This window comes from Cyprinodon variegatus, unplaced genomic scaffold, assembly GCF_000732505.1.
Source record: "Cyprinodon variegatus isolate N-32 unplaced genomic scaffold, C_variegatus-1.0 Scaffold44, whole genome shotgun sequence".
Lineage (NCBI taxonomy): Eukaryota > Metazoa > Chordata > Actinopteri > Cyprinodontiformes > Cyprinodontidae > Cyprinodon > Cyprinodon variegatus.
The window spans coordinates 474,833-499,358 of record NW_015150497.1 but is presented as its reverse complement, the minus strand read 5'-3'; the positions used below and the strand labels follow the sequence as shown (position 1 = coordinate 499,358).

At 38.0% G+C, this 24,526-nt stretch overlaps 1 protein-coding gene across 1 annotated transcript; it reads left to right on the top strand.

The window, feature by feature from the left end:
* Nucleotides 1-5,551: 5,551 nt before the first annotated feature.
* On the top strand, nt 5,552-8,315 carry p2ry1 (purinergic receptor P2Y, G-protein coupled, 1). Its single transcript, XM_015370220.1, has 2 exons — nt 5,552-5,922; nt 6,058-8,315. The coding sequence occupies exon 2, from the start codon at nt 6,081-6,083 to the stop codon at nt 7,128-7,130; it is 1,050 nt and encodes a 349-aa protein (XP_015225706.1). The 5' UTR covers nt 5,552-5,922; nt 6,058-6,080; the 3' UTR covers nt 7,131-8,315.
* The last annotated feature ends 16,211 nt before the right edge of the window (nt 8,316-24,526 follow it).

Here is a 24,526-nt window from a genome sequence, read left to right as displayed (position 1 = left end):
AACTCCCAATAACACATGATACTCAGCCTCAGTAATGAACCAAATAATGTCTGTTCTGTAGGGTATTGGAAAAAATAAATTAGCAAATGAGCTAATTGACAAAAAATACCTCTTGTGTAGTAAAAATAACTCAAAATGTACCAAAAAATGAACAAACATATCAATAGACTATGTTTACTTTCAGTGTCCAGGTGTCTTTTCAGATCCCTTGCACCGCCATTGGACACTGAGACATAAGTGCCTGCTTTGCACACTGTGCACAAGGCCTCCCGTTTGTCTCGAACCGGTCTGAAAGCGGGGAAACTCTTTTGTAAATCGTCGGTAAACATACATTTGCGCTTTTGAATGTTGTTGGCGTACTGACAGCCACGATATATATATTCTGATTAAGAAGAGGGCTGCCCGCACTGACGCGGCTCAGGGATCACGTCACACGCAGCGCCGTGCGCAGTGCAATAGTGCCTGTAAATTTAATGGTCCAATGAAGGTAATTTAAAAAACAGGACATTTCCTCACTTTCTAAAAAAAACCCAGGACACCCGGGACAGGACGTGAAATACGGACATGTCCTGGGAAATACGGACGTTTGGTCACCCTATCCTCCACCATACTTTTAAGTGTCGTGGTCAATTGGCTGGATGGCAAAAACACAGAAGGTTTTGTCACGAGCTGACATGACATGACAATGTTTAGTAATAAAATATCTGGTGAATGCCACAGTAAATAATAAATAATAAAAAATAAAAAAACAGAGGTTAACATGAGTTTGTATCTACAGTATGGAGTCAAAATGTATCCAAATGTCATGCACTGATGTTGCTATAGGATATATTCACCTTAAAACGGTGATATATGGAAACATATCTTATCCCTGGGTTGGCAATGGTGTCGGATGCAGGAGGATGTCCTGCATTTTGAGGGTTTCAGGTTCAAACCCCACTTCCATTTGTTTTAGCCATTTTTGCAAGACACTTCCACCGCATTTCCAACTGATGGTGGTTAGAGAGTGCTGTGGCGCCTACAGTATGTGTGATAGTATCACTTTTGTCAGTAAGTCTGTAAGTCTTCTATAATGCTGTGTATGGGAGTTTCAGGTTTTCCTGTCCATTAAAAAAAGCTAGATTTGGCAATATTACTTATTTAGATGAAATGGTATTGCTTGTTCTCATTATAAAAGAGCAAGAGCAGAATTTATGCATTTGTTGGTCAAAAACAAAATCAGCTCAACATTGCTGAATAATTAATTAGATCTATATCTCCCATGTGTCTACCTTAGCATATCCTAACAAATAACATATGGCTTTTCTTAATTCCAGGAAAAAAGGGATAAAAAGGAGGGTGGGAAGGCCATGAAATTAAGGAGAGCACGTTTGCAGGTAGGATGATGCATCACCTTTAAGCTTGGATGATATGTCATACTGATCCAGGTTTATTGTGTCATTAATCTTTGACATAAATATGCCAACAAAAGTATACAAGTAATAGCCTCTCAGGTACTGCACAAACTGAAATGCAAAATGTTAACTAAATAATTGAATTTAAAATGTGAGACTATAATGTTGCTTGATTTTGGAACAGGTCTACTGTGGGTTTATTTTTAGTTTATATTTTAGATTTTTATACGAGTTAGAGGCGGATGCAACTCTTAATTTCTGGACTTATTATGTAAGAATTGAGACTGCACAGTGCAAAGTACCAAGCAAAGTCTATTGTGTTCTGCTTTCATTCTGTTCGGCCACTGACAACTGTTTTTTATGTGTGAAAATATTCCCAGAATACTAACAGGCCAAGAAAATTGCCCTCGTCGGTTAAGCTGACCTGGAATAATTTATTATTGCTACAGCTTGAATACTAAACCCTCAGACCTCCTATGCCACCCTGAGGACTCTACAGGTCTACACCCATATAGCTGTATCTTATTTTTTCCACATGATCCAGACAATAGTAATTTTAGCAACTGCAAAAACTCAAGCAATCATAATTTTTTATTCTTATGAATGTTATGATTGATTACAGTATTTTTAATTTTTTTATTCATTATTATTGCTGAATAGAGCTGAATGACAGCCATTTATTGATATAAACAATATAAAAGACTGAAAACGATTGCCAGTAAAGCCCACAACATAGTCCTCTACAAACCTCTGAATTTTCCTATGCCCAGTCCAAAGGTTTAGTTTAATCTGGTTGTTTAGACAGGTATGGCTGAGTATAATCAGCATAACAGTGGAAATTAATCCCATGCTGTCTAATAAGTCTACGAATCAGGAGCATATATACAATAAAGAGAATTGGTCTTACCACTAATTCCTGTGGTACACCAGGAGGTTACTCCACAGGTAACCTCTGGAGCATGAGAAAGATTTATCCTTAACGTGAAAAAACTGAAAGAAATAAATAAGATCTATATTAAATTAATTCCTACAAAATATTCAATTCTTTCTAAAATATTATTATGATCAACTGTGTCAAATGCAGCACTGAGATTTAACAGGACAAGTACAGATACAAGTCCATTATCTGAGGCCATGAGAATATTATTTGTGACTTTCACGTGCTATGATGAGCTCTAAAACCTGGTTGAAACTCTTTAAAAGTTTCAATCAGGTTTGTGGCCAGGAACAGCTCTCGACAATTCCACAAAATTTGCCATTCAGAACGCTACAAACCAGGCGTCGGCCTTGTTTCTACGACTGCCATGGCCTGCTGGAGCTACGGTCACAAAAGGTTCTAAATGCAGCCACTCTTGACCGTTTAAAAAGATGCAGAGTGATATGGACAAATGTAAACAAAGCAGCAGGCGAGCTGAGCAGTCCAGGCCGATGAAAACGATTTCCTAGGTGGCGTAAGTGGGGCTGCAGGTGTGATGATCTCGGCACTGGCTTAATCCCCAACTCGACACACCTGCTCACTCTACCCTGCCTGCTATTATCACTAATTGGTTACGCCCCTATATATACCTCATCTGACTCTGTTCCCAGTGCCAGATCGTCTCAAACCAACGTTGAGTACCTTCCAACATTTGAATCTTTGCCTGCCTACCTGTTGCCTGACCAGTTTTCTGCCTTTTTTTTCACCGAGCCTGTCTGATCCCTTATTTGTTCCTGTCTGCCTGCCCTGAATCCAAACCAGATCTGCCTCTGGATCCCTGCCTCTGTTCTGCCTTGGATTGCCTGCCTGTGAGCCTGAATCCCACTCAGTCAGTGAGTAACGAGTCAGCCTTTCCCCTCTGCTTCTCTGAACTTATCAGTTAACGGACCCTGGATCGGACCTGAACCTCTCTTCTGGATTGCCCCTCTGTACCTTTGCTTGGACCTGATCGCTGGACGGACTGTTTCTGGAGCTCGTCGGCCTCAGTCCTCAGCAAACCATCCGCTGCTCAACGGCCACTGCTTCCACAAGTCCCTTCCTCTTAAGAACTCCTGCCCCGGACCCTACACACAGCCAATCGCCATCTCTGAGACCCAGTAACAGGTTAGTGATCCAGCCTCACTTCCTCTCTGGTTTTCCTGTTGCTGATCACTAACCTGTTGTCTCCGCCACAGGGGATCTCCCCTGTCCCACACACTTATAAATAAAATCCTGATTAAGCCAATAAAACCACATCATCCGCAAATAGCAGAGACGTGATCCTAAGGCTACCAAAACGGATCCCTTCAACAAATTTGCTGCGCTTAGAAATTCTGTCCATAAAAGTTATGAAAGATTCTGTTCAGTTTAGATCCAATAATGTTAATTTTTAAGAATAGCTCAATAAATATTCTAAAGTAAATCTACTTGAAGCGTTAAGACATATCTAGCAATTCGGGGTTTAATGATACTTTCATTCCAAGCTCATTTAGCTTGAGATACTTTGCAAAGAAGCTTCTTGTGGGAATTTCAGCATCTTGAGAGCCAAGGTTCAGTAAGATTATCCAAAAAAGTTAACTTGCAGATGTAATCAAAGCTAAATATTAGCTTACAAAGTACAGACTTAGATGGTTGAAAACTAAAGCACATAATACATTTCAGTTTATTTATTTATTTTGTATTTAAGAACCCTTAACATCCATTTTGAATGCATTTCATCTTACAGTTGAGGATCAAATTTTGGTCTTTTTTAAAAAAAAAATGTATGCAAATGTAGACTTGTATTGTTTGGTGATGTGGCAAAAAGGGATATAGTTCCAGAGTTAAGAAGGCTTTTACAGTGTACTGTATAAACTATTATTGAAAGATTAAATCTGAATATAATCTTAGCATTTTTTTTTATTTATGTATTTAATGCTTTCTTTTTATTTATATCAGATTGCTTTTATTTTTTGTTTTTTTTTTCAATTAAAGGGTTCATTTGTTTTTACATAAAGGTAGTAAATATTTAATCAAACTATATGCTGATGGACCATTACTCAACCCCACATAAATGCAAAATCTCCTGGCTGTCTCTACTTTCGAGTCTTCCAGCTCTCTTGGCTCACTCTACCTTTCACTATTTAAGATGCTTCACCATAACAGTGTATTCAGACTCCTTACTATTCTTCATTACCCTCTGTCTGTGGACTGCTGGTGCCAGGGTCGCTTTGTCCTTGGCTGGTCCACACAGAGTCCAAGTTTTCTACTTTAGCTTTTGTGAGGCATTTGATGACCATCTTGGCGTGGAAGACAGGAATATAATGGATCTATTATTTTTTTCTATTGATGCCGCTTTTTTTCTCATTTTAATGAAAGTCTGTTATTAAGTGCAAAAATAAGGATTTGAAGTTTCCAGTCCAATGGGGAGTTTTTTATAAGCGCAATACTACACCTGCCATGACCAATTTTAATGGTGTTGTACTAACCCCAAAAGACAAGCACACATTTTTTTAAAGCTATATAAGGATAATTTGGGCTTTTTCGTCTACGGAAATAAATAGTGTTAAAATAGGGCTTATTCTTAAATAATAAGTTGAAAGTCAGGTATAGGCGCATTGGAAAAAACACAACTTGGATAAATAGAAATTAGTAGACCATCTGGATATTTTAACCTTTTACTTTCCAAATAGAATGTCATTTCTCACTGCTCCAGGAATCTCTTATCATTTCTATATAAGCTTTGAAATAAATAGACAGTTTTTTGTCTAATTCAAAAGGAAAATCTTGCTAAAAGATCTGATTTGCCACAGGTATGCAAACTAGGCAGAGAGAGATACAGACAGACAGACAGACAGACAGACAGACAGACAGACAGACAGACAGACAGACAGACAGACAGACAGACAGACAGATAGATAGATAGATAGATAGATAGATAGACTGTTTCACAGGTGGAAGGTGGAGGCTTGCACATTGTGCCATTCAAGTAAACAAGCCTCTGCTTTAATTGATTATTAACAACACAAAACGATAATCCCGCTTCAAAGTCATTTCATGTTTTGACTTTAACACAAACAATATCAGGCAGATCAGATGCAAGAGTCGAGATCACAAGGGTAACAGAAGAGCAAAGGCGCGATTGGTCATGGGAAGCTGAATTTCATGAGTGAGCGCACCTCCCCTCTCTTTTTATTTCCTTTTCCTCACTCCTGTCTTTTCGCTGAGGTACAAACAGCCTCTGCTCGCTCTCTCTCTCTCTCTCTCTCCCTCTCTCCTCCCCCCTCTCTCTTTACGGAGGCAGTTTGCAATTCCTGCTCTTCATGCCAGAGCCTGCAGCTGTCTCGGTTGCGTCCCACCACCGCGGGTGTGGGGAAGCTTCGTAACGAATGGAGGAACAGACGGCAGACTTTATTTTTCTCTCCCAGTACATATCCAGAGGATTTTGCAACTTTTATAACTATTCCCTGCATTGTATGGAGACTCAATGAAAGTATTTGGCAGCTTAGACACACTATCTGTGTTTTGTCTGATATTTTTTTTTTTTGCAACTGAGAAAGATATAGGAATGTGGAATTCAAGTATCTCTCAACGGTAAGTGCCTTAAATCTTAGCACAGATAAATTGAAGGCAAAATGTTACAAAATTATTATTACCAAAGCCTTGTTGAAAACTGAATACAATCTATAAGATTAAATACAAAGTGTTTCCTCTATTTTTGCTTGATAGGATGAGCTTCTGCCCCTGAAATCATGACCACGTACATGAACTTGACCTCTCTGTTGAATGAAACCTCCCAAAAAGGATGCAACCTCACCAAGACAGGTTTCCAGTTCTACTACCTGCCCACTGTTTACATCATGGTTTTCCTCGCTGGGCTGGTGGGCAACAGCCTGGCTATCTGGATGTTTGTGTGTCACATGAGACCCTGGAGCAGTATCTCTGTCTACATGTTCAACCTAGCCCTGGCTGACTTTTGCTATGTCCTCTCTTTGCCTTTCCTCATCTTTTACTACTTCAACAAAACTAACTGGATATTCGGGGATTTATTGTGCCGGCTGCAGCGTTTTATTTTCCATGTGAACCTCTATGGAAGTATTCTGTTTCTCACCTGCATCAGTGTTCACAGGTACACCGGTGTGGTGCACCCGCTCAAATCTCTAGGCAGATTAAAGAAGAAAAATGCTGTCATTACCAGCGCCTTGGTGTGGTTGATAGTTGTCATAAGCATGTCACCAATTCTTTATTATTCCAGGACAGGTTTGAAGGGTAATAAAACCACTTGCTATGACACAACCGTTAACAAGGAGCTACCAGGTTACTTCATTTATAGCATGACTTTGACTGTCTTCGGCTTCTGCATCCCATTTATCATCATATTTTGCTGCTACGGCATGATTGTCAAGGCTTTGATCTATAACGACATGAACAATGCTCCCCTGCGGCAGAAATCTATCCACTTGGTCATCATTGTGCTTGCAGTCTTTGCTGTCTCATATCTACCCTTTCACGTCATGAAAAACCTCAACATGCGGGCCAGGCTGTACTTCCAAAGCCCCGACATGTGTGAATTCAACAACCGAGTCTACGCCACGTACCAGGTAACGCGGGGTCTTGCCAGCCTCAACAGCTGTGTGGATCCTGTCCTTTACCTCCTGGCTGGAGATACATTCAGGAGAAGGCTGTCACGGGCTACCAAGAAAACCTCCAGAAGGGGGGATACTGTCCTTCAGTCAAAGAGTGAAGAAACTGCTCTTAACAGCCTAGCTGAGTATGTAGACAATGGGAACCGGAGACACTAACTGTCCTGTTAGCTCCTGACACAGAGAGTTGGAGTAACAAAATGCACTGTGTAGACTAAAGATTATGAGAAACTGATTAGATGAATGGTTTGTAGGGATGTTGGATCACTGCTCCGTTATAGTCTGTGTTGACCAACGCTTGTCAACATTGATAAGCTATCGTACTGTACTGTATTGTATTGTATTGTAATCTGAATATTAGAGCCATCACTCTTCTTTTTTAATCAAGTAGTTTAGATTGCTTGCAGTTCGGTCTAAAAAAAGCAACAAGAAGGGCCTGACTAAACACAAGGGATTGTCGGGCAGGCAACAACCTTTTGTTGGTCAACTTCCTCATGTATATGGTGTAGTGAGAATGCATCTTATTAAGCCAAAAGCTGATATTTAATCAATTCCTATTTAGCAAGTGAGAGATTATGTCTGATGAGATTTGGGGTTGGGATGGCTTTTAGAAGTAAAAGTGAATGCACTGAGCCCTTTGTTGCTGAAAAGATGTGTGCCACGGACATTGTTATACACTGTGAGTAGAATATATCAGCTCTGCCTATTATTCTTATTTTTTTTTTCTCCATCTATTGGTTTTGTAAGGGTAGAATGTGGTTAAATTTGAGGTCAACGTGTCCATAGGATCTTTTCACCAATGTTTTCCATTTGAACCATGTCATCATAAAATAAGGGTGATATCTGCAGTATTTTTGTATATCTGATGTGATAGTAGTTTTTCCAATTGTACTGTACAGGATGTTGTGACTGTTAAGTTTTCTTCATCCTATTTTTATTTATTTTGCTAATTTTGAGTATAATGTGCATGTGTCCAGTATGAACCAGTGACAGTGAAAAAGTGACTCATACCAACAAGTTATAACTACGCTTGTATTCATTGCAACATAGAAAATATTACTCATTAGGCCTCGCTTGCTTTGGAGCTTCAACAACATGTTAAAGATCTGTTTGTATGAGATACCTCAAGTGAATAGTGCACTGTGTTCGCTTTTAGCACATATTCATTTTTTTTATTTGTTTTAAATCTGTTGTAAGCTTTCCAAAAAAATCTTTCTTAAAATTTCTTTACATTTTGTGTAGATGTTCAAAGCCTACTAATTCCTGTGTTATAGCCCGTCTTCAGTATAAAAAAAGGAAGTAAATCTGCTGTGCAAGAAATGTTTGGGTTGGTGCATTTTTGTTAATTTTATCATCTGAAGCCAAGTGTTTTACACTAGGATACAAGTACCACTTTTTTCGTACTTAAGTAGGCTTTAGTGGGGTTTTTGTTTGCTGACATTAACCAGGAATAAGCCAGGATGAGTTTCAGATAATATAAAAAGCTTGAGTAAGTTACACCATTGTGATGTGTTCCCTATTGTATTAAGGAAACACTTTCCAAAAGGGAATTTGCATGATTTAGTTGATATAAATACAGCTATAGCTTGAGCTATGTGATACAATTATTCGAGTTATGTTATTGATTATGTAATTTGCTAAAATAATTTAATAGTTGGATTAATGATATGCTAAAGCATAACTACCAACATCCAATTAGGTGGTTATGATGTGTTTAGGTCAGATTATTCCTCCTCCTTTGTCAGTGCCTTCTCAAAAGCATATAACAGTAAAATAATCCTATTTAACTGGAGATATGATCTTATCTTATCCAGCCATCTGTTGAGTACTTAAAGAAATTGTTGCTCAAAGTTTTTAAATTGTTTATTTTAAAGCATTTCATTGATAAGAATGATTGATTATGCTCCTTTAGTTTCTTTTCCTGGACTGCTCATTTTTAAGACTAGAAATTTCCCAAACATTCCAATTTGTCTCAGTGTAAGCAAGGGAAAAATCCAAATTCCTTGTGTCCACCAGCTGGTCAGCCATTTACAGCTAAAGAGTCAGAGACAAAGCTGTGTTGCATCTGCAGCTAGCGAAAACTCCCGGGATGTTCATGGACCCTCATTCAAGGACCTTTAAACTGCAGAATCTTTATGAGAATAAACTTTACAATTTTAGTGATTGTTACTTTTAAAACCTGGTGCAGTGTGTCTTGGTATTAGTTAGCATTTAAAAGCAAATTAGCAGGGGAAGAAAACAGTTGTTAAAGCACATATATCTTTATTTCAATAAGAAATTACAAACTGTTTATGAGCAGTGGAGAAGAGTCAAGACCTCACCTTGGCAAACAACACTGGACAAAGACACAACTACAGCTAACAGATATTTATCTCTTTACTCAAAATGCAGTTTTGGCAATGACAGTAAACACAAGCTTAGGGATGTTAAGGTGGAAATCATGGCAAAATGCTGTGTCATGACGAGCTTATTTCTGTTATCGAAGTTAACTTTTTAATACACAGTACTTTGTACTTAAACTTGCACTTGCTATATTTTGCACAGATAGCAGGGGAAGTCCCAGTGTCTGGGGAGAAGTTCCTCTCCCCATACACCTTCTCCTGCTCCTCTAGGGGACGTCAGTGGTGTTCCAAGGCCAGCCGAGGAACATATTCCGTCTACCATGTCCTCGGCCTCCTCCTGGTGGGACATGCCTGGAATGAATCCTGAGAAGGTATCCAGGATCTCCTGGAGAACCAAGACCCTAACCTTATGTCCAAGGGAAAGGCCCACCACTGTGTGAAATAACCTTATATCAGCTCCTTTTATCCAGTATCTCTATTCTTTTGGTCATGACCCAGATTTCACGACCATAGGTTAAGGAATATAGACTGACCAGTAAAAACCCAAACACAACCCAGACCTCTGTCAATCTCTTGCTCTATTTTCCTCTTATTCATGAATAGGACCCTAAGATACTTAAACTCCACTTGAAGCAGAAAATTGCCTCTGACCTGAGGAGGGCAAGCCACCCTTCTCCAGTCAAAAACCTGGACTTGGAAGACGGTGAACTTCATTCTTTGTGTTGTTTTGTATTAATACATTTCAGAAACATGTTTGCGAACATACTATTAATTATATATTGATGTAAAAGAAATTACTTTAATGAAACACAAGGTGCTAATTAGTGCATATTAAGGTATACTAGTATTTTAGTACTGCAGCAATCAGAACCTTTTGAACATTCAACAGCCATATTGGCTTTTTCTTCATCCTCAGAGAACATCCTGTAGAGATGTTCAACTTGGAACTTAAAAATGAAAAGCAGAATTTGATAGTAGGTTTGTTTCCATTCCAATGTCATGCAAATGTTGGTAAAACTTTAAAAATGTGAGGAAAACGAAAATAAAAATATGACATGCGTCCATCCATAGGACCCTGAGTGGCAGTCCATGGGAGTTGGGCTTGAATTCAGAACCTCAGGATTCCAAGCGCAACGCTCTTACCACTAGGTAGCATGAAGGACATGACTCCTTCTTGCCCAAGGTAAGGACCCCCAGCTGGGAGTTCGTATTGCCCCCACCTGTGCGCAGGACGGTTGACTTACTAATTGAGCTAGCCACCCGCTGCTTAGTCAAAGTAGTTTTCACTACTTCACTACTTTTGAAGTTTAATAGGTTGATTTGAATTTTGTTGTTTCCATCAAGTTCTTCTAATGCAAAACTTCAAAACAAGCATAAAAAATTAAAGCACATCTTGTAACCTTAAGGCAAATATTCATGAAAGAACAGTGCTAGCTTGTTTTACTTATTGAAAAAACTAGAAGTTGCGTTATATTTCTACTTTACATAATATTCTTAGATGGTGGTGCTTGGAAACCAAATTTACTGAGCTGTACTTGTACAAACATAAAAATGGATCTAAAGTGTTGCAGGTTGTTAAACACCTGTATTTCTTACCTTTGCTGTTTTGGTCATTTTGCGCCTGTCTGTACAAAATGTTTCTATATATTGCAGGATGTTTTTTTATGTAGATTCCCAGCCAGGGGCGGGGTTGTTTTAAGTGTTATTCTATGTTTACACATAGGTCATAATTCTTACTTGCAGGAAATTGTTCCTTTAGTTACTTTACAGTGGTTATGGGGCCTAAGATGTCTCAACAAGACAAACAAAATTATGGTATTTCCAAATTGCAACTTTATTCTTCATATTTTACTTTAAAATGTGAACAAATCCCCAAGGGTTACAAACTCACACTGGAGAAGCTTTGTTCTCCTTTGTGCTCTTTGTCCAACTCTACCCCTACACTGCATTTGATTTTCTCTTTCAAATCAGCCAAGAGGAAGTGAAGGGATGAGGAAGGAATAAAGAGTGGCACCCTTTTCCTCCTGGCATAAACTTAGACAGCCTTAGCCTTTGTGACCATCACAACAGTGCGGAGCTCTTGATGCAGACAGGGGTGTGAAGCTGTTGCCAGAAGCCCACGGCTGCACAGGCTCAAGCCAACTGACTTTCCTCTTGAGAAAAGAAAAAAAAAAAACACATGACTACAAACAGATTTGGATTTCCTTGCTTCCGGCTTCAAAACCACATTGGCTTCTCTGCGTCAAGAGCTCCTTAAGGCAATGTGGACCTAATTCTTGTAGGTGACCGTTATCTCTGTTTGTTTGAGGTATTTCATTTTCAAAAGCAGCTTTTGTGATAGTCACGAGGATTGTCTTTTATTTGTGGAATGCATGTACCCAGTGCTCTTTGCACATTTACTACATCAAAAGAAAACAAGATTTAGGGAATTCCAATATGCTTTTGACCTTGAGTGTTGAATTTTGAATTGCAGAATGTTGGGATATTTGCCAGTCTCTCCTCCCTCCTTTCTCTGCCACCTTTCACCTCTTTTCACTGACATGGTCCTCTAAGTATTCTGAATGCAACACTTTAAATGAGCTTTTGTTCACTGAACTTTGGAGAAAAAAAAGTTTCAGTAACACATAAAGCACAACAAGGGAGAAGAGTGAGAGTGGTTGCAGCTGTGGAAAAAGTGTGTTCTCCTTCAGTGCACTGTTGGTCAAGGGGGGAACTGGGAAGTGACTATAGCCAGCACAGATAAATAAGATGCTGAGCTTTGTTCTGAGAGATTTACAGTGGATTCCTTGGACCATATCCATATCGATCGCAGAGCAACCATCTGCTGAAGACAAAAAAATTCTGCTAACCCCAAAGGAACCACATGATCAAAACATTAATGTGTGGTCTGGGTGAGTAACTCAGAGTCCAAATAACCACCATAGGACCTCAGTAACATGGTGAGGAAATAAATTCTAATACACTATTTAGCCACATGTCCCAAAGAAACAAATTCTCATTGCTGTGGTTTGATAATAGTTTCAGCTGTAAAAGAAGATAGGCTTAGACATGTCAATTTGTTATTGTGTATCCAAAATGTATTCAATGTAGAACAATTAATGAGCATATCAGTGGCTCAGTTGGATGTCATGTCTGTGTCTGTAAAGTTTTTGCCCAAACCTTTTTTTTTCCTTTCACAACAAATGATTTGAGTTTCACATAGAAATTTGTTTGGTTGTGAGCTGCAAGACAAAGGCATTCTCTACATGGCAGCGTGTGTTGTTTAAAAGCCTCTAAATACATTATTCAGTTATAATGGTTTCCTCCCAGATGGGCAGGTTACTCTGTACTAATGCACCCACATACCATCGAGCCCCAAATAAATTATTCTTTCCTGTCTAGGATGAGGCTTACAGTATGGCCACGTCTTGACTTCAGGAAAGAATTGCATGCTTTAAATGATACCATCTAAAATCTCCTCGACTCCACTAATGTATTTAGAAATGTAAGCAATTTTTTTTCCCTTTTTGATTATTTTTGCTACCATCATGGTAAAGATAAAGCACCTTGATAAAGAAATTATACTAACTTATTTTCATTTGTTTCATCTTCTAGTCACCAATGTTAGCGGTTGTCTTGTAGATTTTATCTGATAAACCAGCACAATGTGTGGAAAAACTGCGATGATAAAGAAATAGCGTTTATGCTTGCTCCACTTTATCTTTTATATCTAAAGAACATTTCTTTGTAGCTATTTCTACTCATTTGTCATTCTAAGAATGAAAACTTTACCCATCTCAACTGCAAAAATAATCTAGCTCAGTAAGAATAAATGGACATCATCGGTAAAGGCCAATTCTTAAGTATTGTAGGTTCTAAAATCTATTTGGATTTCAACTTTGACTACGTTATTTGACATATGAATATGCTTTCATCCATACCTTTGCCTTTTCTACTCTGGTTGTAGGTGTAGGGTTGTTGACCTGATGGACCAGGAACCTCTGGTCCAATTTCACATCTTTTGTTGCATCCAAGAGGTTTGATTAAAATACCTCTTAGTATAAAGCTTCAACCACTGTGTTTGTGGTGAGGACAATGGCGTAACTATCGGTAAGCAGAGACTGCAGTTGCTTAGGAGAATAAGGTGTTGTACTTCATATGGGACCCACCCAGATAATGTTGCTTACGGGCCTATTGTTGTGTCCTTACGCCATTGGGTGAGGATGTTGTGTTAAATATTTTGTGGTGTATTAGTGTTCTACCAAGTGTAACATTTTGCTGACCAAAAACTTCAGTTTTTACTAAAGCACCTGTACTATTTCACTTACATGGCTGCAACAGCTTTTACTAATCAAAGGTTCCACACATAAGATTTATGGAAAACATAAGTAATAGTTGTTTTTTCAACAGATTTGTCTCTACTTAGCCTGTCAGTTTATATGCACAGTAATTAGTTAGTTTGCAGGTGATGCTCTATCCAGTTTCCAATAATAGCTTGAACATGTCTCTGTGCATCAAAAGGCCTTTGGTTACACTGGATTTTGTTTAGGGTTTAAGTAGAGGGAGCTTACACATTTTTTGTGAGGTATTTTGCAAGAACTTTGTACCATTGTCTTTGCAGTGAACCATAATAAGCTACTCTAGGTTAGCCTCTCTCACAGTATTCCTTTGAAATACATTGACTTATGTGGTTATAATATGATAAAAAAGGGGAAACATTAATTGGGTGTGATTACTTTTGCAAGCAATGCAAGGCTACATTAATTTTAAGATTTACACTCATTTTTAATAGCATTGCATGAAATATCTCCTAACTCTATATAACCAAATGGACCACACTAGTTCTGAGAACACAGAGTGCATAGCAAAGACTGATAAGCTCGTAGAGTCATTTATATAGTTTGTTTATAGACAAGAGAGTCCAATACTTCAGGAAGAGTCACAAAACCAGTTTGTGGTTTCCAGTTGCAGCAGCTAAGTAAACATGTTGTAAAAATATTTTGTTAAGTAACCTTTCATTACATAACTTCACTGCTGCAATGCTTTGATATATTAACAAATGTTTTCTCGTCATTTGCTTAATACGGACCTACCTACATTTTGCTGAAAGAGTTGAAGTTGTTGCTTTCTTACAGCAACATTAACCTAAAAAAAAACATTCTGGACACTTTTGTGAACTTTTTACAAAAAGAGGCCGATCAAAAAGGAAATCTCTACATTTTAGAGTAAACAACTTGTTTATGAGAGAGATAATGCACCCTCTAAAACTAGGTAGGGCATTGTGTATATATATTTCCAAATGTAACAATATATGTCCACATAAGTAGAGTAAGGTAATCCAGTTCCAGAGAGTGATATGCAGAGAGTAGACAGGAGGCATCTTTAAGCTGTCATTGCCAACAAAGGCTTTTGTAAAAACTATTAGATAAATTCCAGTACGTGTGTTTAATACATTTTCACTGTACCATTTCACATTATTATACAATACTTAATTTCTGAACATCTATGGTTTGATTTCTTAGTATGTGTGGATTGCATGGATTGTTACTGATATCTAGTAAAAATGTCAATAGCACCTCTAGAAATATATTTACTTATAAAAATGGTGATGTGTTCAATATTTCACCTGCTATATATATGTGTATACACAGTTGTGCTTGGAAGTGAAAGAGGAGCAAGGAACCAACTGCTGGTCGACAGAACGGTTGCCAGAAAAAGCAAAACCAGAAAAACAAAACAATGTGCTGCCTGGGTTGACTACGAGAAAACCTACAACTCAATGCCACACACATTGATGTGGGTTTATCATAGGTTTGTCAAACACGGATCAACTCACTAACACTTTGCTCCCTTCCCATTGGTCAAATCATTTGGGTCTGACCCCGTGCAGGCAAGCTGCATAGCCACTGTGCACTCACTGTTGCATGTCTGGTGATGCCAACACACTGTGTTAGCGTTGATGATGTCACCTATGTCACAGTAATCTGGAAACTTAACAGTGGAGGGCAACATGGAATGGAGCTAGGGTGTAGTAAATATGGTTTATTGTCTGGCTCTTAAAACTGTCTGAATCTCTCTTATTAGTGCTGCACCATGTTTCAGAGTTGCTTTGGCTTTAGTTGTGTGCCGACTGGAGCAGTGTACTGACGTCCATACATTCTGCTCAGTGGTATTTTGTAAATAAGCGGGTCAACCAAGCCCTGATGTCAAAGTATGCCGATCGGAGCCTAGCCTTTGAAAGGGATTTTAACATGGGCCGCTTGCAGAGTCTTTTGACCCAGGTTGACACAGGTCAGTGAGCTGTTTCCACTGCCACTAAAAGCTGATTGTTCCCGGTTTAAACTGTTTTTTCGGCCACTGGGAAAGGGGAACAAGAACCTTCATTGCAAACTCCATGGGGTAGTGGAAAACTACACTGCACAAGTATCTTGGCATATCACAGCCAAATGGCAACCACAAGGAGGCCACAAGGCAATGTCTTTTCAACCAATTTTTGCTCAGCCTCTAGAGTCCTAGTGAGCACCAGAGCCAACACTGAAGATAAAACATCCACACTACAAGAATACATCCGCAATATGACCTGAAGGGAAGAAGCTCTCAGTGAATGTCTCAGACAATGGAAGCTGGAAATGAAGTAACTGGACTCCCTATCATGGGAGGAAAACTGTGTGCATGGGATGTGCTACTAGCAGATAGCTGAAGTGGCTAAAATGACCAATTCTTCCCAATGGCTAGAGAGGACAGCACCGAAGCAATGACAATGGCAGCATATGAACAGGCCTTGAGCACCAGAGCAATAGAGACACAGGTCTACCATGTGATGCAAGATTCTAGGTGCAAGTTATAGTCGTGCCATAAGCTATGTTTTAAATTTTGGACATTGATGGGCCAATTTTTATGCAGTTTCCAATAGTCTACATCTAGAACCAGAATCATTCTGCAAAAATAGTGTGCAACTTCCTCTCTGAATTGCAGGAATAACATGGGACCAACGGTCCAAAACTTGGTGAAGCGGGAGACAAGCAAAGGACACCCTGGGCCTCCCAGCTTGATCATCTTTCTAAAACTTATCTCAACAAAAATTGCAGGTTTGGCATGATAGGGAAAGCATTTCCAGCCTAACAGCTTTGCCTGTTCATTCTCTTCCCCTTCCACTCTAAGGTCTCACAAGCCTGGACACCCTTTTGCACCTGGCCTCTGGGCATAGAATCCTCTGAGGCAAGGCTCTTACTCTATTACTGAAAATAAAATGTCTTCAAAAGAAAAATAATTAAGTCCTCTGAGTTCTGCTAGTGGTTATCTGCATGGGTGCCAAAAAGATCCCCTCAATCATCTAAGAAATAGGAAAGGTTTTCAGTCTTTGCAAGTGAAACCCCAAAATACTTGTTTATTATGGATTTATTCTGCAAAGTATACATTTAGAAGAAATAAATGGGAATGTCTGCAACACATTTTGGATTTTCATTTGTAAAATTATTTCAGATCATTGTAATATTTTCCCGCTTCTATATACCCATGCTATTTTATGTTGAATTACATTGAAACGCTAAATGCAGCTCAAGAAATATGAATGATTTTGAGGGGTTTTCTATGTTCTGTATCAGAAACAAAATACATATTTTCTGTATACATTTTTGTTCTGCTATTACTTTAATTAAAATCCCATAGAAATTAGATTCTTGTTTTTTTTTCTTTTAAACTATAGGATCCAAACCACAATATAAGCAGGACAAATCTAGAATAGCATTAAGCACTAAAGAAAAATGTATGTCAAATAAAGCAAATCTATATACATTAACGTTGGTCAATTAAAAGTGTTGATATGTTGGCAATCTGCAATTTTTGTGTCATCATTTGATTAGTTTCCTTCTGTTTACATATCTACACTATCATCTCTCCATAACTGACTCAGTTCCATGCAAAGAAAAACAGCTTTTTAAGCCCACTAAGCCTGGAGGCTTTCCTCATTAAAAGCCTTTTGAAATTAAACTCTGGCAGACCTGATTATCATGCTTGCTTCTGCCTGTGGCAATATTTGAAGCCATGAAATTATGCTTTTAATGTTGTCAGACAGGCATGGTCAGAATAAAGATTTAACGATTGCATGAACAAGCACAAACAGCTCCCCTTCTTCCATGTAATGTGTCAGAACAACTGGGAAACACTACAGTTTTGAATACTTTTTTACTGTACTGTCACGCTTAGGCCTTTTCTTTCAGGTCTGGTATTGGAGACAACAACTGCAGGCTGTGTGTTGTGCACAAGATGGGTAGATAGAAGTGAAAGAACAACAAAAAGAGGGTGTGTGAGATTGCTGAAGGTCTGTCATATTTTGGTTGTCATTCTGTTTATGATCAATATCCCTGCAGTGGCTCTCGTCTGGCTTCTTGACTCCATCATCAATCAGCTTGAGGGATCGGCTTCCTGCCTGACTTTCAGCAACCTAAATCTTTGATTCTGTTCAGTCAAGTCAAAAAATGATCTTTGCCAGTTGTGTGACTCAAACTCAAATACCCAAACAGGGATATTTTGGGTTGGACATTATACTCATAATGTGCCTGTTTTGAACAAACAAATCAAGCTAAAATCCAGCTGATTTTCAAGGATGGAGATCAGAAAAACGACTTGATTGGGTACTGTAATAAGGTTGCAGATAATCTGGACTGTGTAACAATAATTATTGGTTACCGCTTTTTTGGAAAAAGGGAAAATGAAAGATAAGCCATAACAACAAGAAGCTGAGAACAATAGGCAGAAGAAATGTACAAAAATCTTATGATGAAAGACGGATACTTTTTCTTTAATAAGTATTTTTGGCAGCGAGTTAAAAAAAAAAAACATTGTGCCATCTGTTAGTACAATAGCCGAGGATATATACCGGTATATTGCTAAAATAAAAAGTGGAGTGGGCTTCAGGCCTGAGTAAAGCTTTTAGAAAGAAACGTTTTAGACTGCATTGCCCACTGATGCTGGTCAGGAGGCCCATGGCGCCTGTGTATTGCAGTCCCATTGAGTCTTCTGATTTTAAAAGGCTTTACTTAAGTACAGCCCACTTTACTGCTTACTGCTCATATGCCAGGTGGTGTTTATATCTCTAAGAGAATTGTAAATATAGGCAGTTTATTTCTATTTCTCCATCCCTGTATTGCTTCATTGGTTAGAGGTGAATAGAAACAATAACCTTGCAAATATAAAAGCAATAACCTTGCAGAATGTTTTTTTTTTTTTTTTTTCTGGAGGAATTGATTTGAAGAGAGCAATTAAACATATCTGTTCCATATTTAGCCTGCTGCTTCCAGAACCTGCCTTTCAAATGAAAGCAAGATCTACTGCTTGTGTGAGTGATTAGATCTTTATGACCTCCCATAAAGATTTACAGCAGTTTACATTGAACATCTGCAGTCATCTGCACTGTTTACATTTCAAAGTGGAAGACCAGCAGAAGTCAGGAATAAGTATTTTTCCTTTTTCAAGAACCACCGACCTTAATCACTTATTCAGAATGGCCTCTCAAAAAGAATGTTGTCTTCATGGGGATGAGTTCAACATTACTGATCATTTTAAAGGCTAATTTGCCTGAGCACTTTTAAACATATCCTATTAAGAAAGACAGAAAGAACGAAAGAAAGAAAGGCCTTTTCTTTCTTTATGTCCCCACTCAATAAAGAAGTCACAAGAGCTGGGTGTCAGTACACAACTGTACACTAACTGTGATGGAATGATAAAGGTGGCAGAATCATGTGGCTTTTTAGGCTTTTAATAGCTTACACCTTATCCAGGGAGTGTTGTTTAAGTTAAAGATTTACAATCTAATAAACAATAATTAAGGTTTAATTTGACATTTAAATTACATAGCCTGAAAGCAAACAATCAAACAGAAATTCAAATTGAAAAAAACATTTTTTTTTCCCATTTTCTTTTTTTTAAAGCCAAATGAGAAAGATTTTTATAATTTTTTTTATGTACTTTTACAGTAAACTGGCTGTTTTTACTGGAGACACACTTTCAAATTAAAAAAGTTAGCTCAGGGAAAGAGTTCGGGTCAGGACTCTGGACAGTTAATTTCAAAGATCCAGACTAAATTACCATGGCAAAACGCCAAGGTCAAACATTATGTAGACTTACTGGCAATATTTAATAGGTTTTGATATTATTCATTGTTTTATCTATAGCTTATACACATAAAGTCTCACATAACCTGAACATTAGGGTTGGAGATTGTTTATGATAAATCTGTGCTAGGATCCTTTGTATATAAGGCATTTATATGGTGTGCTTTTTATAAAGAATTCTTCTTTTTTTTAAAGTATTTATTTTACAAAGAAGAATTGTTACCCCAGCAGACAATGATAGAAGAGATGACACTCTCAACAAACTTGTAGGACGTAAGCTTCTTTAAGAAGTACAGTCTGCTCAGTTTCCTCTCCATTCTAGTCTGTAGTCTCTGAAATTACATTTATCCTCCTCACTGCAACTAATGATCTAAAAGAAAACTAATATACATCTTTTTCTAATTAAAAGATTTTCCCTTAATATTAGTAGGTAAATAAGATGATCCACCAATTGAATAAGTATTTTACATTAAAATCAAAATGATAATGGATAATGGAGTTGATTTGTCCTATATTAAACATAAACCATCTTATTAGCTAATTGAATTACCTCATCAAACGAAGGGAAATATACTAAATATCCCAAAAAATTACCTATGTTTAACTTTGGCTATGTTCACATTCAGAATAAGATGATTGTTTCCACATCATGCAACAAAGGGGTCCATCAGCCAATCTCTAATGCACCCAATGACTGCAGGGTCAAGCAATTACAGATGACAAGACTCTATCTTATACTAGAGGTCGGAGGTGTAGAGATAAAAATGAATGGTGAGAGTTCTATCCCTGTGGTACTCATAACCTGCTAACTACCTTGAGAATGTTTGACCCTTTTAGTCTTGCACTTGCAGTGTTGCCTTACAGCAAAAAAGTCCTGGGTTCAGTTACCACCAGCAAAGAGTCTTTATGCATTGAGTTTGTATGTTCTCCCATGCATGTGTGGCTTCCTCCCAGAGTCAAAAGCATTACTGTTAAGTTAATTGCCATCTCTAAACTGTCCTTAAGTGTGAGTATGTGTGTGTCTGGATGGTTGTGCATCTCGTGTTGCCCTGCGATGGACTGGCGACCTGTCCTGGTTGTCCCCTGCTTTTCACCCCTAGATTGCCGTAGACGGGCACTGCCCTACCCTGACTGTGATGGATGAAGCAGGTGAAAATGGATGGTTTAATACATTAATTATCAAGTCTGTTTTCAAAAGAAAAACTTTTTCTTTACTTTTCCACTTGATCTGATTATTGCAATTTAAAGCATGCAAGGGTAAGGTGACACAACACCCCACATATCCAAACCTCGAAAATAAATCAGGCACTGTGTGACATATTACCCTGGGGCATGCCCCTAACTGTTATGATGTGCTTGGATGGTTCATTCCAAATGCAAAAATCAGTAGTGTAGGGAGTTTTTGACAACAACAACAAAAAAAAAACATTGCTCAACACACAATGCCTTACTATACTGATATGTTGACATACACATATAAAATTCTCTCAGACCTGTCTGTCTTTGCACCTATGCCTCAATTTTACCACATTGAAATGCATATTTATGCTTTTAAGTTTGCACCATGTTTTCAAACATAATAAATACAGATGTAAAAACTGCACTGATCATTTATTTTAGGTTTGATTGATTCTAGTCTAATTCTAATTGCTAGTATTAATTGATCACATGTGCACATTCCCCACCTAGTATTCTGCATGCTGGGATGCTTAGCAGTTGTCCTGCACGTATTATTAAAAGCAAACATGATAAATGGACTGTGGCTGCTATTTTGCTCATGTCACAGATTCAGTTCTTGCTAGTAGATCAGTGGACTGTCAATTTTACATCTACTTTTATGTACACAAACCTTAAGATAAGGGCCTTTGTTCACATTCTTGTACGATGTCTCAGTGACTTTAGTACTTTGGTCTATAAAAGTGTTAATGATCAACCAAAGACATAATTTCTTTAGCTATGACCTCTCTTTCCTCTACTCATTCAACAGATACAACTTAGCCAGTGACTCTGGTATGTAGCTCTATTATTGGTTTAGGTGTGTTTAAAGAATAAAATGTACAAAGTAAAGGTTTTGCCATTGTTCATTAAATCCACACCGGAAAGCGATTTCATTAGCTTCCTGGTGCAGAAATTGATCAAGAATGACGTGGATAACATTAAAATTCAACCTAGATAAAGTCTTATCAGATTTCCATCTTGTACCATGTCTTGTCTTTATGCATGTTTTACTTTCCCTCATGCACTGCAAATATTAAGGGCCCACACTATAAAAGCACACTGGCTTTCATCCATTAGCAGAAAGAGACAATTAGCTGCAGAGTGCCTTTGCCTTTTAAGAAAAAGCTGATACAACATTTTCCTTTCCAAATCTGCAGAACCAGGATACTCACATACACATCTAAGGAGTAAGTGTTAATGAAGGACAGGGAAGTAACGGCAACAAATATCACACTAATGATTTACTAACCATTTCTTTTGCCAGTTTCACCTCTGTTTCCTCCTATTCCTCATTGAAATTTCTCCCCCTTTTTTTCTAATTTCCTCCATGATTAGTTGCTCATTCTCCAGATGCCTCCTTTTTCTTCTTTCCTTATTACCCTTTAGCCTTGTTGTTTAGATTCTATTATCCTGTGCTACTTGACTGCCTCCCTCCATGAATCTTAGTGGTGCATAGTGTGTGTCTGTGAGTGTTCATATTTCTCTGTAAAAGTCGGGTGTGAGTGTGTAGTTATTACGACAGCTCCAGGTGATTAATGCTCTGGGCTGGGCAAGGTGAAGTGTCACTAAACTCATAGGTGTACAAACACACACCCACACACACAGGCACACTCATTCACCGTATGCAGGTGTCCTGTTTATGTCTTTTTCTGTGTTGTGGGAGGGGGATTTGTGTCTGGAAAGTTGTGTCTCACTAAGCAGACTGTTTGACATGGGGAACCGAAAGGAGGTGCAGCAAAACATAGGAAGTGATGTTTCTTTAGAACAAGTTTGGAGTTGTTATAAAGAGGAATTAGATATGAAACTACTACTATATTGCCTTGCAACCTTTTACCTTTAGTATGAAACAGCAAACGAATAATTTCACTTGACTTTTAAAAGTAATTGAAAAAGTGTGGAATAATTTTGGATTTGGCCCCCTTGTTGTGAATTCTTATATTTAATGAATAATTTAATTCATTTTAATTTCTACAGGTTATAGAACCAAATTGACCTATCCTGTAGTCCTAATTAACAAAAATAAAAAAATCCTATTCCTTCTAGTGCATGTTATATATTTCCATGTGTGACTTTCTGGGTGTCTGTAAATTGATCCACTTGTCCTGAATTCTCTGCTAAACTTAGACTGGCCTCTGTGCTCATGAGTGAGTGGACTTTACTTGGGTTCATTCAAATTATTCCCCCCTGGTTTGACCAGCCTGAACACCTGGTGCTTTATTCTTCTGCTGATCTTAAAGCACTTGGCCTCACTCTTCAAGTCAGTTTTGATCAGACTGGAAATGGCAACAGGAAGCTCCAATGTGAGTCACACCCACTAAACAGTCAGTTTAGGGTCACATGAGAATTGATGCAGAGAAATCAAGTTTCTACTGTGTGTCTTTGCAGATAATCAACATTTGTTATGTTAAGACACAGAGGTAGGAATCTTTCACTTGCCTTAGGAATCTTGTTCTTCAAGTTTCCATGAAAAGCTCCTTGAGAAAAAACATTCTCATTCTGCTCCTCTTTCCACAGAATTTTTTTTTTTTTTTTTTGCAACTCTGGTGTAGAAACATAATAAGTCACAATAAATGTTGGCAAGATTTAAGTTTCACTTTTGAAGATTTTGACTTGCAAGCAGTTAAAGTCCAAATTAGTGATAGTGTTTAAAACACTGTCATAGGTCAACATGTTTGGTGTGACAGTGGCTATTACAAATTTGCATAAAAACATAACAAATCGAAACATAACAATTAAGCATCATACTCTTATATAAACAATGACTATAGCTTGATTTTTCTCAGTATACTCATCCTCTGGCATTAGAATTTCAACATAAATTGTGAGGTATTTTTTAAAGTGTTAACTTCCAGTGAATGATTTGCATTGGTGTGACTTTTACATTCATTACTGGTCTTTATTGCACAATCTAAACAGCATTACTAAACCACCTAAGGGGTTTGCACTGTAGTGGAGCAAAGCCAGGCACATATGGAGCTAAATCCACATATAGAGCTAACACGAAACATGAAAAAAGTCATCTTTAGTTTTTATTTCTTCTCCCGAGCGATAGTTCCAGTGAAACTGAAAACTCTGAAAATAATATGCAGCATAAAATGAGAGGATGATTATAAGATTGTATCTTACATTTTAGCTCTATTTTATATATTATTAAAAGGTTTATGTTTTTACATTACAAGATTCGTTTTTCAATTTTTGATAAATTTTGTAAAGTTTGGTTTTTCAGTGTTTGATTTTACAATGTTGCCATTTTTTTATTTTTTATTTTTATTTTAGTGTAAGCTATCTCTGGTTTAGTAAGGAGAATGAAAAAGTTTATCACAGAGCACAGACAGTCACAGTTAAGGGCTTATTATGCTTGATGCACCACATTCCAAGTGGAAAATGAGCTGTCTGTCACAGCGTCTGCAGCATTTATACTCTGTGTGGCTTTCCTCCATGTCACCCCTGACTCTGCCGGGGTCAGGGGTGACATGTTCAGCACAAAGAGCAAGCTTTAAACACCACACTATAAGAGGAAGTAGAAAACACAGCCGTTTACCACTTTATCAAAGCCTCTTCCTGCTGTTCAACTGCGACAGTCATTTGTTTCCTGGAATTTTTACACAACTTGTTGATATTGATGATACTTATGAACTAAATCACAGGATGTTACTAGATGTTTAAATTTAAAAACGCTTGCCAGCAGGACCTGCTGCTCGCTTGCCATGTTTCCCGAGGGTAACCACCTTCATGGTTACAAACGTTCTTAAGGATAGGGCTTGCACATGGAGTCTGTGCAAACAGGTGTAATATGGCCACACTGACTTCACAGACATAAACAGCTTTAGATTGTTTGCATCTTTTAAGTATAACTCAACCCAAATAATATTTTTTTGCAACTAAAAAGTGCCCAAGAATGCAA